Below are 17,596 nucleotides of genomic sequence, written 5' to 3'. Positions count from 1 at the left end.
AGTCCAGGTTCCCTGAGCCTTGTGGTGGAGAAAAACCGCTCCCCATCCTGACAGGCTCGCGTCCGTCGTGACCACAGCCCAGGATGGGGGCAGAAAGGATTTTCCTTTCGACAGAGAAGTGGGGAGAAGCCACCACTGAAGAGAGGTCTTGGCTTCCAGAGACAGAGAGACGTTCCTGTCTAAGGACGTCGGCCTCTTGTCCCATTTGCGGAGAATGTCCCATTGGAGTGGACGCAGATGAAATTGCGCAAATGGAACTGCCTCCATTGCTGCCACCATCTTCCCCAGGAAGTGCATGAGGCGCCTCAAGGGGTGCGACTGGGCCCGAAGAAGGGATTGCACCCCTGTCTGCAGCGACCGCTGTTTGTCCAGCGGCAGCTTGACCATCGCTGAGAGAGTATGAAACTCCATCCCGAGGTACGTCAGTGACTGGGTCGGAGACAATTTTGACTTTGGAAAATTGATGATCCACCCGAACCTCTGGAGAGTCTCCAGAGCAACGGTCAGACTGTGTTGACAAGCCACCCGTGAGGGTGCCTTGACTAGGAGATCGTCTAGGTAAGGGATCACCGAGTGGCCCTGAGAGTGTAGGATCGCTACGACGGATGCCATGACCTTGGTGAAGACCCGTGGGGCTGTCACCAGGCCGAAAGGCAGTGCCACAAACTGAAGGTGTTCGTCCCCGATGGCGAAACGCAGGAAGCATTGATGCTCTTGAGCGATCGGCACATGGAGATAGGCATCTTTGATGTCGATTGATGCTAGGAAGTCTCCTTGGGACATCGAAGCGATGACAGATCGGAGGGATTCCATGCGAAACCGCCTGGTTGTCACATGTCTGTTGAGCAATTTGAGGTCCAAAACGGGACGGAATGAGCCGTCCTTTTTTGGCACCACGAACAGACTGGAGTAAAAACCGCGACCGCGTTCCTGAAGGGGAACGGGGATCACCACTCCTTCTGTTTTCAGAGTGTCCACCGCCTGAAAAAGCGCAACGGTCCGCTCGGGGGGCGGAGATGTTCTGAAAAAACGAGTCGGAGGACGAGAGCTGAACTCTATCCTGTAACCGTGAGACAGAATGTCCCTCACCCATCGGTCTTGGACATGTGGCCACCAGGCGTCGCAAAAGCGGGAGAGCCTGCCACCGACCGAGGATGCGGTTTGGGGCGGCCGAAAGTCATGAGGAGGCCGCCTTGGAGACGGTGCCTCCGGCGGTCTTTGGAGGACGTGACTTAGACCGCCATGCAGAAGAGTTCCTCTGGCTCTTCTGTGGCCTGTTGGACGAGGAGGGTTGGGATCTGGCTGAGGGCCGAAAGGACCGAAACCTCGCTTGAACTTTCCGTTGCTGAGGTCTGTTTGGTTTGGGTTGGGGTAAGGACGAGTCCTTTCCCTTGGATTGCTTAATAATTTCATCCAATCGCTCGCCAAACAGTCGGTTGCCAGAAAAAGGCAAACCGGTCAAGAACTTTTTGGAAGCAGAGTCTGCCTTCCATTCGCGTAGCCACATGGCCCTGCGGACTGCCACAGAATTGGCGGATGCTACCCCTGTACGGCTAGCCGAGTCCAGGACAGCATTCATGGCGTAGGATGCAAATACTGACGCCTGAGAAGTCAAAGATGTTACTTGTGGCGCAGCGGTACGGGTGACCGCATTAATCTCAGACAGACAAGCTGAGATAGCCTGGAGTGCCCACACAGCTGCAAAGGCTGGGGCAAAAGACGCGCCTATGGCTTCATAGATAGATTTCAGTAGGAGCTCTATCTGCCTGTCCGTGGCATCCTTGAGCGATGCACCGTCAGCCACTGCTACCACGGATCTAGCCGCCAGTCTAGAGACTGGAGGATCCACCTTGGGACACTGAGCCCAACCCTTAACCACGTCAGCGGGGAAGGGGTAACGTGTGTCATTAAGGCGTTTAGTAAAGCGCTTGTCCGGGAAAGCCCTGTGCTTCTGGACAGCATCTCTAAAGTTAGAGTGATCGAAGAAAGCACTCCGGGTACGTTTAGGAAACCTAAACTGGTGTTTCTCCTGTTGTGAAGCCGAATCCTCTGTAGGCGGAGTTGGGGGAGACAGATCTAGCACCTGGTTGATGGACGCTATAAGGTCATTTACTATGGCGTCCCCTTCAGGTGTATCCAGATTGAGAGTAACGTCAGGGTCAGAGTCCTGAGCTGCGACCTCCGCCTCCTCCTCTAGAGAATCCTCAAGCTGAGACCCCGAACTGCGTGATGAAGTCGGGGAAGATTCTAAGCGAGCCCGCTTAGCTGGTCTGGGACTGCCGTCCGTGCCGGAGTCCTGCACGTAATAACTAGAGGCCACACCAGGAACACGCTTAGTCGCAGACCGAGAGGGGCCTGGGGGTGATCCCGCAGTGCCCGGGGCCTGTGTAAGGGCCGGTCTGGACTGCAAAACCTCTAGAAACCTAGCAGACCATTTATCCATAGACTGAGTCATGGAATGAGAAAGCGACTCAGAGAGTTTGTCGGCTAAAACAGCAAACTCTGTCCCTGCCATCTGGACAGGGGGGGCCGGCGGTTCTACCTGGGCCGAGGGACCCCCTAGTGCCTCAGGCTCCGGCTGTGCGAGTGCCACAGGGACCGAGCATTGCTCACAGTGAGGGTAAGTGGAACCTGCAGGTAACATAGTCGCACAAGAGGTACAGGTAGCAAAATAACCCTGTGCCTTGGCCCCCTTGCTCCTTGTGAACGACATGCTGTTGTTTCCCAGGAGCGTGATCACTGAGGGTATATAGCCACAAGTTAACAGTACAGCTGAACCGGAAAAAGTATACAAATATAATGTATCTATATACAGTTCAGCACCCTAGGGGGACCAGCACCGGTAACCGTTGTGGCTTACCAACCGCTCCAGCGGTGTGTGGCCACCAGATTCCCTGCCTCGGGTCTCCCAGAGCTGCAGCCAGAAGTCCTCCACCGGCAGGATGTGTTAAAACATGGCTGTCGGCGTTCACAGGGGAGGAGGGAGCCGTGGGCGTAACTTACAAAAGTGCGGGAATCTGGTGCCCCATAGGGATTAGTGAGGGGGGAGGAGGACAGCTATGTGTGCTCCAGCCCTCACTGTCGGCGTCAGACCGACCGTCCCACCCTTGCCCCTGACTGGCAGGCCCGGGGGCGGGAGTTTAATGTACTAGGCCGCAAAAGCCGGAGACTAAAGTAAAAACCGCGGCCGGCAAGCAGGCACGATCGGCGCGGTAGTCCAGGACAAAAAAACAACACTGCAGGCGCTGCAGCGTCTGAGGCCCAGGTGCTCCATGCACCGTCCCAAAGGGGACACAGAGTACCTGTAGTTGCAGGGCCTTGTCCCTGACGATACTCAGTCTCCTGTCCGGCAGATACCACCAGGGGCTGCGGAGGGAGCCCGGTCCCAGTGCCTGGATGACCGGTTAGGATCCCACTTCACCCAGAGCCCCTAAGGGATGGGGAAGGAAAACGGCATGTGGCTCCTGCCTTTGTACCCGCAATGGGTACCTCAACCTTAACAACACCGCCGACTCAGTGGGGTGAGAAGGGAGCATGCCGGGGGCCCTTAGGGGCCCTCTTTTCTTCCATCCAAAATAGTCAGCAGCTGCTGCTGACTAAAATGTGGAGCATTGTGTGCATGTGTGCCTCCTTCAACACAAAGCATGAAAACTGATGGGCCCGTGATGCACGGGAGGGTGTATAGGCAGAGGGGAGGGGTTACACTTTTTAAAGTGTAATACTTTGTGTGGCCTCCGGAGGCAGAAGCTATACACCCAATTGTCTGGGTCTCCCAATGGAGCGACAAAGAAAAAAGAGTGAAAAATTTAAAAGTGGTCTGAATACTTTCAGTACCCACTGTATATATATTTATATATGACTGATATGAGTATATCCCTTTAAGGAAGAAAAACCACAAGATCATTCTTATTCAAAACACGGATAAAATATGTAAGTGAAAGTTGGATGCTGGAATAAGAAGAATTTGCATAGGCACTTTGTAATACTAAGTTTGAAAGTGGAAATGGAAAATATTGTAATTACAAATGCTATGCAAATTTCACAAAACAGGTGTTTATCGAAGAATTTATAAATTTGGAACAAACCTTAAAGTAAAAAAAAACAAAAACCCATCGCAAATGAGACGTGGTGTGTGTTGTATGAAACTAGTTACCTTTTCCTTTTTTGCAAGAAAGAACAGAACATCATCATAAATTTCTTTGCGATCTCTTTCTGGAACAACTGACCACACTTCTTGCTCTCCAAACATTTGCTCGGCTTTCCTACAAAAACAGACACAGTAGCTAATGAGGTTTGACTAAGGAAAATAAGAAGACAAAAAGTTTCATATGACTACTGCAATATTTAATTAGCACCAGAATCCCACTACCCGAAAGCATTGCCTTATTGGTGCAGAGAAACTGACTCCACCAATGTGTCACTACTAAGCTGTGTGCTGCTGTCCAAATAAAATCAGTGTTTTATCAGCAGGAGATTATCACTAATGGACTAGTTGTCTCCTGCCATGTAGTCCTTCTGCTCTGTATTACTCTGGCTTCACCACTGACTAGTCACTTTGTCAATTTACAGTGTATATAGAAGGTGCTAATCTGTGGTGTGTGCGGATTTACACAGAGCTCAACATTTAGATAACTGCTACTTCTGCATGCATCATATAAAACAGTGATTGTATCAAAATTACAGAAGGAAGTCCAATTAGCAATACATTGCTAGAATGAGGGTCTCTGCCCGTATATTATGCTGCTCTCAGATAACATAGCAAAAAGCTTATGAGAGATTCTCTTTAACCCCTTAATGACTTATGAGGTGCTATGTATGTTATAAGTCATCTCCTGTCTTTGATGCTGGGTTGCACACCGAGCCCGCATCTTTCCCTGCACACAAAGGCTGAATTATTCAGCATTTATTTGCTATAACAGCCGTGGGTGTAGCGGAGATCGGCCCGCGGCTGGTAAACTGTTAAATGCTGCTGTAAAGCTCTGACAGCGGCAATTAATGTGTGCTGGCGGGGTGGGGGAGCTGTTCTGAACCCTCATCAGTGCTCCCTCAACGCGATTAAGAAACAAAAAAAATTCTAAATACACTTATTTGGTATCGCTGAGTTTGTAAAAGTGCCATCAATCAAAATATAAAATAAATTAATCCAATCAGTAAACAGGATAGTTGAAAACAAAATCAAAATGCCAGAATTGCAGGTTTTCAGTCACTACAACAGAAAAATGTAATAACAGGCGAACAACACATCATATATAGCCCAAAGTAATATCAATAAAAACATCAGTTCAGAGCGTAAAAAACAAGCCCTCACACAGCTCCATAACCAAACAATTTTAAATATTACTGCTTAGGCTGGAATCACATTTGCGAGTGTAAAATCGGTCCGATTCTCATGCCAGAAAGTCAGACGATTTCTTCTCACATTTCATCAGTGTGCTGTCAGTGTGCAATCAGTTTTTACCCTCAGCAGCTGCTATTCATGTACTGTTAAGTACAGGAGCATTTACAGTGTTCTCTGCTACTTGCCAGAAATCTATTGAGAAAAACGCATGTCACTAGGATGGTCTGTGTGCCGTCCGTGTGACATCCGTTTTTTTTCACGCACTCATAGACTTGCATTGAAGAGACTCGCGCGAGAAACTCACCAAAACGCAGCATGCTGCGATTTTTTTTCTCAGTCCGATTTGGACTGAGAAAAAAATAGCAGATCTGAGCTGCCTCATTGATTAACATTGGTCCGAGTGCAATGCGAGATTTTCTTGCATTGTACTAGTGCGAGTTAATCGCAAGTGTGACTCCAGCCTAAAGGCCATGTCTCAGTAAGCAACATCGCTAGCAACATCGCTGCTGAGGCACGACTTGCTAGCGATGTTGCTGTGTGTGACATCCAGCAACAACCTGGCCCCTGCTGTGAGGTCGCTGGTTGTTGCTGAATGTCCTGGGCCATTTTTTAGTTGTTGCTCTTCCGCTGTGAAGCACAGATCGCTGTGTGTGACAGCGACAGAGCAACAACTAAATGTGCAGGCAGCAGGAGCCGGCTTCTGCCGACGCTGGTAACCAATGTAAATATCGGGTAACCAAGAAGCCCTTTCCTTGGTTACCCTATATTTACCTTCGTTACCAGCGTCCGCCGCTCTCACGCTGTCAGTGCCGGCTCCTGCTCCCTGCACACATAGCCAGACTACACATCGGGTAATTAACCCGATGTGTACTCTAGCTAGGAGTGCAGGGAGCCAGCGCTAAGCGGTGTGCTCTGGTAACCAAGGTAAATATCGGGTTGGTTACCCGATATTTACCTTAGTTACCAAGCGTAGCATCGCTTCCACGCGTCGCTGCTAACTGGGGGCTGGTTGCTGGTGAGATCTGCCTGTGTGACAGCTCACCAGCAACCCGTGTAGCGACGCTCCAGCGATCCCTGCCAGGTCAGGTTGCTGGTGGGATGGCTGGAGCGTCGCTTAGTGTGACGGTACCTTTAGAATAAAAAGTAGGAAAAAGAAAAGCGCCAATATGAAAAATCACCCAGTTCCTAAAGGGAGCATTACACGGTAGCGATAGACGTTCGGCATCACAGCGACGTCACCGCAACGTCACTAAGCGGCCGGCCAATCAAAGCTGAGGGGCGGAGATGAGCAGGACGTAACATCCCGCCCACCTCCTTCCTTCAGCATTGTGGCCGGCGGCAGGTAAGGAGATGTTCCTCGCTCCTGCGGTGTCACACATAGCGATGTGTGCTGCCGCATGAGCGATGAACCACCTGGATAAACAACCCTTACCGATTTTTGAGTTTGGGACGACCTCTCCATGGTGAACGATTTTCACCATTTTTGAGGTCGCTTAAGGTCGCTGGTAAGTGTCACACGCTGCGATATTGTTAATGACGCCGGATGTGCGTCACTAACAACTTGACCCCGACGACAAAACATTAACGATATCGTAGCGTGTAAAGCCCCCTTAAGACCTTAAAGACAGCAGTGTTTATTACGAATCTGTCTTACTGGGATAGAAGTTGAGATGAATGAATTCTAAAAGTGGTGTTCTGCCATTTTTGTTGGGAAGATAGATTCATAGTACCTGTATCGTGTGGTTGACGTCATCTTTTCATGTTGCTCTAAGAAACTCTGCAGCTTCTCTTTAGCCTCCTTAGCCCTGAGTCTAGTTTCCTCTTTTTCTTCTTTTTCACGTTGTGATTTGTAAGCATTGAATGCCTGCTTCTTTTCACTCAGTTTTGTTAGTGTACTGTGTAAAAATATACTTATATTACCATCAGATTATGTTACCAGGGTCAAACAAACTAGACAAAGTGGGATATGTTTTGCCCCCTTAGGCCACAGGTGTTTTTTAGTTCCATGTGCACAATGGACTACACACAGAAAGCATATAGTCCTTGAGCTCATTCAGACGTCAGTGATTTTGTTTGTATACTAAAAAGGAAGTTTTTTCATTTGTGTTTTTGATCAATGTCTTTTATTTGAATTTAAACAGTGTGGTCAGTAATTAAGTTTTTATCATTAGTGTCTTACCAGTGAACTGAATAGGAGCTGATCTGCAGTCCTCAGCAATGTCAACTAAACAGGGTATGGAGCCCTGCTGTTCTCCATACATTGTTAAAAATCTGAATGCTAATGGAGCTGATAACAGCTGATCATTGTGGGTTCTGAGTGTCGAACCCACATCTATCTAAGGCCCGTTTCACATGTCAGTGAAAAACACAGACGTTCTTCACTGAAGTGTAAAACACGCACATGTCCCTCCGTGTTCCGTGATTCACAGCATACGTGGGTTGTCCATGTGTAATCCGTGATCCGTGATTGCATATGGACATTACTCACCTGCCTTCTCTGCTGCTGTCCATGGTGCTGAAGTCTCTGGCTCTGCAGTGTCCGCCAACCGCTCTCAGCACCTACTTCCTGGTCGGGTTTTCCTGCTCTCATGAATATTCAGGAGCCAGGCAGAAGCTGCTGAGAGCAGAGGCTGCACAGCGAATCACAGGCAAGGTAAGTTGAAAATATGAAATATTTAATATGTCCGTGATTTTCTGGTACGTGTTTCACTGATCACACACGGATCACACCATAGTGTGGTCCGTGAGTCACAGTGATGCCAGAAAAAAACTGACTTGTCTCCGTGCAGAATCACAGCCACGTGTGGACGCTGCACGGAGACACGTTCAGTGAAAAATCACTGATGTGTGAGCAGACCCATTGATTATAATGGGTCTGCGTATGTCAGTGATTCTGGTTGAAAAAAAAAGCACAAACATACCAGAATCACTGACGTGTGAAACAGGCCTAAGGCCGCTTTCACATGTCATTGATTCCAGAACGTATGTCCTAGTTTTTATACGTACCAGAATCACGGAGATACAGAGACCCATTAACAATCAATGGGTCTATGCACACATCAGTGATTTTTCACTGACCGTGTATCTGTGCGGCGTACATGCGTGTTCGTGTGCTCCGCACGGAAACATGTCCGTTTTTTTCTGGCATCACTGATGTCCCACGGACCACACTAGGGTGTGATCCGTGAAACACGTACCAGAAAAACACAGACATTCCAGCGACGCTGTCTCCAGCCTCTGCTGGCTGCTGCTTCGGAGCCGGCTCATTACTATCATTCATATTCAGTTATGCATGACACCACGACCCAGAAGTAGCTGCAAAATGGGGCGGAAACACAGCAGAGCCGAAGAGTTCAGCACCACGGACAGCAGGAGCAGGTACAGGTGATTATACGTTCATGTGCTATCACGGATGACGGCCACGGATAGCACAAGGATAACCCATGTGTGCCGTGAATCACGGCACACCAAGAGACATATGCATTTTTTACACGTCAGTGAAAAACATCTGTGTTTTTCACTGACGTGTGAAACTGGCCTAAAGCTGATGACCTGTCCATAAAGTAGTGCATTAATATCAAAGATGTGGACAAAACCTTTAATGCATAGCAACATATATTAAAGGCCACTTCCAAAACCTTATATTTAAAAAGTCTACAAAGTAACAGTGATTATAAGAACCATTAAATAATACTGTGTAACCTTTAGAAACATAGAAATATGGTTATTACCTGTACCGTGGATCATTTATAATCATTTTCATTGCTTGCTCCCATGATGCATTAGAAGAAACACCCTAAAACAAGTAATAATTCAATAATATTGTCTGTTTTTTTATGGAGGTCTTAAAAACTAACAAACGTGTGTGGATCTATGATCTTAGAATGATATAATAAATGTCATTACGGTGGCTGAATATTCCAAAGAGAACAATATAAGTCAAAAGAACAGCAATATATGGATTTTAACACAATTTCCTCAATTATTCTTAAGTTGAATTTATGAGCAAGGAATCTATTTCGGGTTGGTAACTAAATTACTGAACGTTGGGAATGTGAAGGGTCTCTGAAACACCTTATCCTTCAGAAGGTCTTTGAATAACTGCTTAGCTTCTTCTTTTGTGCTCCAGTGATAAAATCGTTTCTCTGGTTCCATTTTGCTATCTTCCATTTGCAGGCTATCACTGCAAAACATCAGGAAAAAAAAGCATGCAAGCATCCATCCACATAAATGGGTGAATACATTCCAGCTACACATCATAATTTCTAGTGAGATAAAGGGCTATATGATCTGGGGAAGAGCAGTTTTTATACAGTGTGGATTCCTACTACATTGTCTGTTCCAAAAATTATTAAAGGGAACCTGTCACAAAGTTTTTCCCTTATGAGCTGTGGCCCCCACCAGTGAGCTCTTATATACAGTATTCTATATAAGAGCCCAAACACCTCTATAATACTCACCTAGGGGGCGGTCTGTTCAAATGGGTGTCGCTGCTCTCGGTCTGGTGCCTCTTCCCTCTTGTGCAGTCGCTGTCCCCCTGCCCAGCTCCGTGTGCATGACTCGTCCTGTGTCATCCACACAGAGGCTGCCATCGTGCTCCTGCGTATGCACACTTTGATCTAAGCTGCTGAGGGCAGAGCAAAGTACTGTGATGCGCAGGCACAGGGAAAGGTCAAAAACCGCCTGCGCATGCGCACTACAATACTTTGATCTGCCCTCAGCCAGGCAGAGAGAAGTGTGCATGCACAGAAGTGCAATGGAGGCCTCTGCCTGAATGACGCAGGACGCGTCAGGCACATGGGACTGGAATGGAAGAAGGCGATCACACAAGATGGATGAGGCGCCTAACTGAGACCAACAACACCCATCAGACCGGACCGTCCTCCAGGTGAGTATAATTAAGATGTTTTTTTTACCTTCTACAGAGTGGCCTGGGCTCTTATATACAGTACTTTAGAATGCTGTATATAAGAGCTTACTGGTGATGAAGGAAAAACCTGGTGATAGGTTCCCTTTAAGAAGGAATAATAATAATCTGCAGTTTTACTTGTGCCTATTGTTAACACAAAAGGGGTCTTCAGGATTCACACACTGATGGTATATCTTAAGAATACAATGTTTGATCTGAATGCTTTGGGTAATGATAGGTAAAGGGGTTGTCTAGTTTAGAAAACCAATTTTCGCATACCCTGTAAGAGGAGTCCTGGCTCTTACAATGGAGAACCCTCTTGGGAGGATGTGTTCTGTATTAGGCTGGGTTCACATATCCTGTAGTCATCCGTTATCACTGATCTGTTAGAGATCCATTTGAACAAAAAGTTGTGGAAACACAACCTTTTTGTACATTGTTAAATACCGGATGTCGGTCCGATTTGTGAACATGTGGAGTCTACGGATAGCGGATCCATTAACGGAGTGCTATTTATCGTCCATTTGCAATGGATCCGTTACAAATGCAAGTACAACAGATGGCTAAATAGCAAACTATTAACGGATCCGTTGTCTATAGACTCCCATGTTAAAAAACGGATCTGGCAAAAATCAGTTTACCAAAGGATCCGTTCTAACGGATGACTACAGGACATGTGAATTTAGCCTTACAAAGACAATTCTCTAATGTGAATGGCAACGTGTACTACTTAGCTTCCCCTGTGATGGCGCTGTAGAGAAATTTAACCCCTACTGCTAGGATTGCCCACAGTTTACAGCTGATCATTGGGTGCGTCGCAGGAAGGCACTTTGTGATCAGATTATCTTTTTACCAAGTAGGAATTTTAAAAACGGGACAGTTCCTTTTAAATGTTAGGGTCTATTTCCATGGACTCCCCGGCGGCACTAAACCTCCTGGAGGCACTAAATCGGTGATCGCTCAATAGCCTGTTTACACAGGCAGACAGCAGTAAACGATGCACACCTAGTGATCTGTAACATATCGTTCAGTGTGCATAGGCTGCCACTGTTCTCGGCATTGTGAGTTTTAACAGGACAATGATCCATAATGATCTTTTAGATTATTATAAAATGAGCATTATCAAGAACGTTCATTCATGATCATCTTTCAGTGTAAATGCAGATTTAACTGTTGCCGCGAATAAATCTATGACTGGTAATTTGGCGATATCTAGAATATTGCATCTTTCTGTGATAGGTGCTATGGCTGGCCCTAGTCATCTGGATTATATGACCACTATTTCTTATTCTATTTGTATTTTACTTTATTCTAGTATTATAGTACAGTCAGTGTTTAAAAAAATACCTGCTGAAAGCCAATAATTCACAAATTACTTACATGATAGCACGCTGCCAACAGATCAATGCCCTCACCTATTAATCATCTCCTTCTGGTTAAACGTAGGCTCGTCCAGGGAAGGTTCGGTTTCCGCGGTGTCAGCCGGCTCCGGTATACTGGGCGGCAGCACTGATACCTCCTCACTAGGTGTCATTTCAGTGTCAGGTGAAGCTGCTGTAGAGCGAGGACTGGAGGCTACAAACTTCATTTCATGATCAATTCTGTAAATATTTCAAGAAAGTCTATAGTTACTTATTATCTCTAGCACCTTCATTCTCAGACATGAAATTACTGAACTATTTGTATTGTTTTATTTTTAAAATGACATCCGAAGCAACAAAGAGAATAGGTAATCTGGAATAATCCAAGGTGGGATGGAGCAATCAGCTATTTTTGTAATTCATAAACTTTATGGAAAAGAACGATGCACACATGCAGCCATCTCACCATGTACTTAACCCTATAAAAAACTGCCCCAGCCCACCATGGAGTGTGGATCTTGAAATCTTTGGGATACCCACCTAAGGCCTCTTTCACATTTCAGTGATTCTGGTACGTATGTGCTAGTTTGATATGTACCAGAATCACGGACATACGCAGACCCGTTAAAATCAATGGGTCTGCGCACACATCAGTGATTTTTCACTGACCATGTCTCCGTGCGGCATATACATGTGTCTGTGATTGCCGCTCGGAGACATGTCCGTTTTTTACTGGCATCACTGATGTCCCACGGACTATACTATGGTGTGATCCGTGAAACATGTACCAGAAAAATACGGACACTGAAAATAAAAAGCATTTTATACTCACCTTCTCCAGCTACGCTTGCTCCGGCCTCTGCTGGCTGCTGCTTCAGAGCTGGCTGCCTAATCTCATGCATATTCATCTATGCAGCCACAGCCGACCCAGAAGTAGCTGCAGCGGGGGCAGAAACACAGCAGAGCCGAAGAGTTCAGCACCACAGACAGAAGGAACGGGGACAGGTAGGTTTATCTCCATGTGCAATCACAGATGACGGATCACGTGTCACGGATTGCACATGGACAACCCACATGTCCCATGGAGGGACGAAGGGAATTTTGTTTACTTACCGTAAATTCCTTTTCTTCTAGCTCCAATTGGGAGACCCAGACAATTGGGTGTATAGCTACTGCCTCCGGAGGCCACACAAAGTACTACACTTAAAAGTGTAAGGCCCCTCCCCTTCTGGCTATACACCCCCCCGTGGGATCACGGGCTCCTCAGTTTTAGTGCAAAAGCAAGAAGGAGGAAAGCCAATAACTGTTTTAAATACAAATTCAACCCGAGAAACAATCACGGAGAACTGAACTGTTCAACATGAACAACATGTGCACCCGAAAAAAACAAACTTCCTGAGAAAACAGGGCGGGTGCTGGGTCTCCCAATTGGAGCTAGAAGAAAAGGAATTTACGGTAAGTAAACAAAATTCCCTTCTTCTTTGTCGCTCCTAATTGGGAGACCCAGACAATTGGGACGTCCAAAAGCAGTCCCTGGGTGGGTAAAAGAATACCTCGTGATAGGGCTGTCCAACAGCCCTTTGCTACAGGTGAGCCACCGCCGCCTGAAGGACTTGTCTACCTAGGCCGGCATCCGCCGAAGCGTAGGTATGCACCTGATAATGCTTGGTAAAAGTGTGCAGACTCGACCAGGTAGCCGCCTGGCACACCTGCTGAGCCGTAGCCTGGTGCCGCAATGCCCAGGACGCACCCCCGGCTCTGGTAGAATGGGCTTTCAGTCCTGATGGAATCGGAAGCCCAGCAGAACGGTAGGTGTGAAGAATTGGTTCCTTGATCCAACGCGCAAGGGTGGATTTGGAAGCTTGCGACCCTTTACGCTGACCAGCGACAAGGACAAAGAGTGCATCCGAGCGGCGCAGAGGCGCCGTGCGGGAAATGTAGATCCTGAGTGCTCTCACTAGATCCAATAAATGCAAACCTTTTTCAAATTGGTGAACTGGATGCGGACACAAAGACGGTAAAGTGATATCTTGATTGAGATGAAAGGAAGATACCACCTTGGGAAGAAATTCTGGAATTGGACGCAGAACTACCTTGTCCTGGTGAAACACCAGGAATGGAGATCTGCATGATAACGCCGCCAGCTCGGACACTCTCCGAAGAGACGTGACCGCCACTAGAAAGGCCACTTTCTGTGAAAGACGAGAAAGGGAAACCTCCTTCATAGGCTTGAAAGGCGGCTTTTGGAGAGCAATTAGAACCTTGTTCAGGTCCCAGGGCTCCAATGGCCGCTTGTAAGGGGGGACGATATGACAAACCCCTTGCAGGAACGTGCGTACCTGAGGAAGTCGCGCCAGACGTTTCTGAAAAAATACGGATAGCGCGGAGACTTGACCCTTAAGGGAGCCAAGCGACAAACCTTTTTCCAACCCAGACTGCAGGAAGGAAAGAAAAGTAGGCAATGCAAAAGGCCAGGGAGAAACTCCCTGAGCAGAGCACCAAGATAGGAATATCCTCCACGTCCTGTGGTAGATCTTGGCGGAGGATGGCTTCCTAGCCTGTCTCATGGTGGCAACCACTTCATGAGATAAACCTGAGGCCGCTAGGATCCAGGACTCAATGGCCACACAGTCAGGTTCAGGGCCGCAGAATTCAGATGGAAAAACGGCCCTTGAGACAGCAAGTCTGGACGGTCTGGTAGTGCCCACGGATGGCCTACCGTGAGGTGCCACAGATCCGGGTACCACGACCTCCTTGGCCAGTCTGGAGCGACGAGAATGGCGCGGCGGCAGTCGGACCTGATTTTGCGGAGCACTCTGGGCAACAATGCCAGCGGTGGGAACACATACGGTAGCCGGAACTGCGACCAATTTTGAACTAAGGCGTCTGCCGCCAGAGCTCGGTGATCGTGAGACCGTGCCATGAAAACCGGGACCTTGTTGTTGTGCCGTGACGCCATCAGGTCGACATCCGGCATCCCCCAGCGGCGACAGATCTCCTGAAACACATCCGGGTGAAGAGACCATTCCCCTGCGTCCATGCCCTGGCGACTGAGAAAGTCTGCTTCCCAGTTTTCTACGCCTGGGATGTGAACGGCGGATATGGTGGATGCCGTGTCTTCCACCCACGTCAGAATTCGCCGGACTTCCTGGAAGGCTTGCCGACTGCGTGTTCCCCCTTGGTGGTCGATGTATGCCACCGCTGTGGAGTTGTCCGACTGAATTCGGATCTGCTTGCCTTCCAGCCACTGTTGGAAGGCTTGTAGGGCAAGATAGACTGCTCTGATCTCCAGAACATTGATCTGAAGGGTGGACTCTTTCCGAGTCCACGTACCTTGAGCCCTGTGGTGGAGAAACACTGCTCCCCACCCTGATAGGCTCGCATCTGTCGTGACCACCGCCCAGGATGGGGGTAGGAACGACTTTCCTTTTGACAATGAGGTGGGAAGAAGCCACCACCGGAGAGATTCCTTGGCTGCCTGAGAGAGGGAGACCTCCCTGTCGAGGGACGTCGACTTCCCGTCCCATTGGCGGAGAATGTCCCATTGTAGTGGACGCAGATGAAACTGCGCAAAAGGAACTGCTTCCATTGCTGCTACCATCTTCCCTAGGAAGTGCATGAGGCGCCTCAAGGGGTGCGACTGGCCCTGAAGGAGAGATTGCACCCCTATCTGTAGCGAGCACTGTTTGTCCAGTGGAAGTTTCACTATCGCTGAGAGAGTATGAAACTCCATGCCAAGATATGTTAGTGATTGGGTCGAGGTTAGATTTGACTTTGAAAAGTTGATAATCCACCCGAAACTCTGGAGAGTCTTCAGTGCCACGTTCAGGCTGTGTTGGCATGCCTCTTGAGAGGGTGCCTTGATAAGTAGATCGTCCAAATACGGGATCACGGAGTGACCTTGCGAGTGCAGGACTGCTACTACTGCTGCCATGACCTTGGTGAAGACCCGAGGGGCTGTCGCCAGCCCGAAAGGTAGCGCTACGAACTGCAGGTGTTCGCTTCCTATAACGAAGCGTAGAAAACGCTGATGCTCTGGCGCAATTGGCACGTGGAGATAAGCATCCTTGATGTCTATTGATGCTAGGAAATCTCCTTGAGACATTGAGGCGATAACGGAGCGGAGAGATTCCATCCGGAACCTCCTGGTTTTTACGTGTTTGTTGAGCAGCTTTAGATCCAGGACGGGACGGAACGACCCGTCTTTCTTTGGCACCACAAACAAATTGGAGTAAAAACCGTGACCTTGTTCCTGAAGAGGAACCGAAGTCACCACTCCTTCCGCCTTTAGAGCGGACACCGCTTGTAGCAGAGCATCGGCTCGGTCGGGCGGTGGGGAAGTTCTGAAGAAGCGAGTTGGAGGACGATAGCTGAACTCTATCCTGTACCCGTGAGACAGAATGTCTCTCACCCAACGGTCTTTGACCTGTGACAGCCAAATGTCGCCAAAGCGGGAGAGCCTGCCACCGACCGAGGATGCGGAGAGAGGAGGCTGAGAGTCATGAGGAAGCCATCTTGGTAACGGTTCTTCCGGCTGGCTTTTTTGGGCGAGATTGAGTCCGCCAGGAATCTGAGCCCCTCTGATCCTTTTGAGTCCTTTTGGACGAGTAGAATTGGGACCTGCCTGAGCCTCGAAAGGACCGAAAACCAGACTGTCCCCTCCTCTGTTGGGGTTTGTTTTGTCTGGGCTGAGGTAAGGATGAATCCTTACCCTTGGAGTGTTTAATGATTTCATCCAAACGCTCACCAAACAATCGGTCACGAGAAAAAGGCAAACTGGTTAAGCACTTCTTGGAAGAAGAATCTGCCTTCCATTCTCTCAACCACAGGGCTCTGCGTAAAACCACAGAGTTGGCTGACGCCACCGCCGTACGGCTCGTAGAGTCTAGGACAGCATTAATCGCGTAAGACGCGAAGGCAGACATTTGAGAGGTCAAGGGTGCCACCTGCGGAGCAGATGTACGTGTTACCGTGTCGACCTGTGTAAGCCCAGCTGAAATAGCTCGGAGTGCCCATACGGCCGCGAATGCTGGCGCCAACGACGCCCCAATCGCTTCATAGATGGATTTTAACCAGAGCTCCATCTGTCTGTCAGTGGCATCTTTAAGTGCCGCCCCATCTTCCACTGCAACTAGAGATCTGGCTGCAAGCCTGGAGATTGGAGGGTCCACCTTGGGACACTGTGTCCAGCCGTTGACCACGTCAGGGGGAAAAGGATAGCGTGTATCTTTAAGCCGTTTGGAAAAACGCTTATCTGGATAAGCGTGGTGTTTCTGGATTGCGTCTCTAAAGTCAGAGTGGTCCAGAAAAGTGCTTAATTTACGCTTGGGATACCTGAAATGGAATTTCTCCTGCTGTGAAGCTGCCTCCTCTGCAAGAGGAGCTGGTGGAGAAATATCTAACATCTTATTGATGGACGCTATAAGATCATTCACTATGGCGTCACCATCCGGGGTATCTAGATTGAGAGCGGCCCCAGCCTCAGACTCCTGATCCGTTACATCCGCCTCATCACACAGAGAGTCGTCCCGCTGGGACCCTGACCAGTGTGATGAAGTTGAGGGTCGCTCATAGCGAGCCCGCTTAGGTTGTCTGGGACTGTCGTCCGAGTCAGAGCCGTCACCCTGGGGTGCCTGTGACACCCCCGGAGCTAGGAAGTGGTCCAGCTGAGGGGGACAAGGTGGCAATGAATCAACAGTGCCCATGGTCTGAGTTACTGGTCTAGACTGCAATGTTTCAAGAATTTTAGACATAGTCATAGACAATCTGTCAGCAAAAGCTGCAAACTCCGTCCCTGTCACCTGGACAGCATTCACAGGTGGTTCTCCCTGGGTCACCTCTAGCAGCGGCCCCGGCTGAGCAATTGCCACAGGGCCCGAGCACTGCACACAATGGGGGTCAGTGGAACCTGCCGGTAGAGCAGCCCCACATGCGGTACAAGCAGCATATAAAGTCCGTGCCTTGGCACTTTTGCTTTTTGCGGACGAC

At 48.6% G+C, this 17,596-nt stretch overlaps 1 protein-coding gene across 1 annotated transcript in view; it reads right to left on the bottom strand.

Moving 5' to 3' along the window:
• Positions 1-17,596, bottom strand: part of PRPF40B (pre-mRNA processing factor 40B) — a 184,430-nt gene that overhangs the window by 73,690 nt on the left and 93,144 nt on the right. Inside the window, 5 exon segments of the mRNA XM_075336908.1 lie at positions 4,154-4,262; positions 7,069-7,233; positions 9,070-9,134; positions 9,413-9,521; positions 11,663-11,848. Coding sequence (XP_075193023.1) covers positions 4,154-4,262; positions 7,069-7,233; positions 9,070-9,134; positions 9,413-9,521; positions 11,663-11,848 — 634 coding nt within the window.

The sequence above is a fragment of the Anomaloglossus baeobatrachus genome, chromosome 2 (assembly GCF_048569485.1).
Source record: "Anomaloglossus baeobatrachus isolate aAnoBae1 chromosome 2, aAnoBae1.hap1, whole genome shotgun sequence".
Classification (NCBI taxonomy): Eukaryota; Metazoa; Chordata; class Amphibia; order Anura; family Aromobatidae; genus Anomaloglossus; species Anomaloglossus baeobatrachus.
This window is presented reverse-complemented; position numbering and strand designations above follow the sequence as displayed.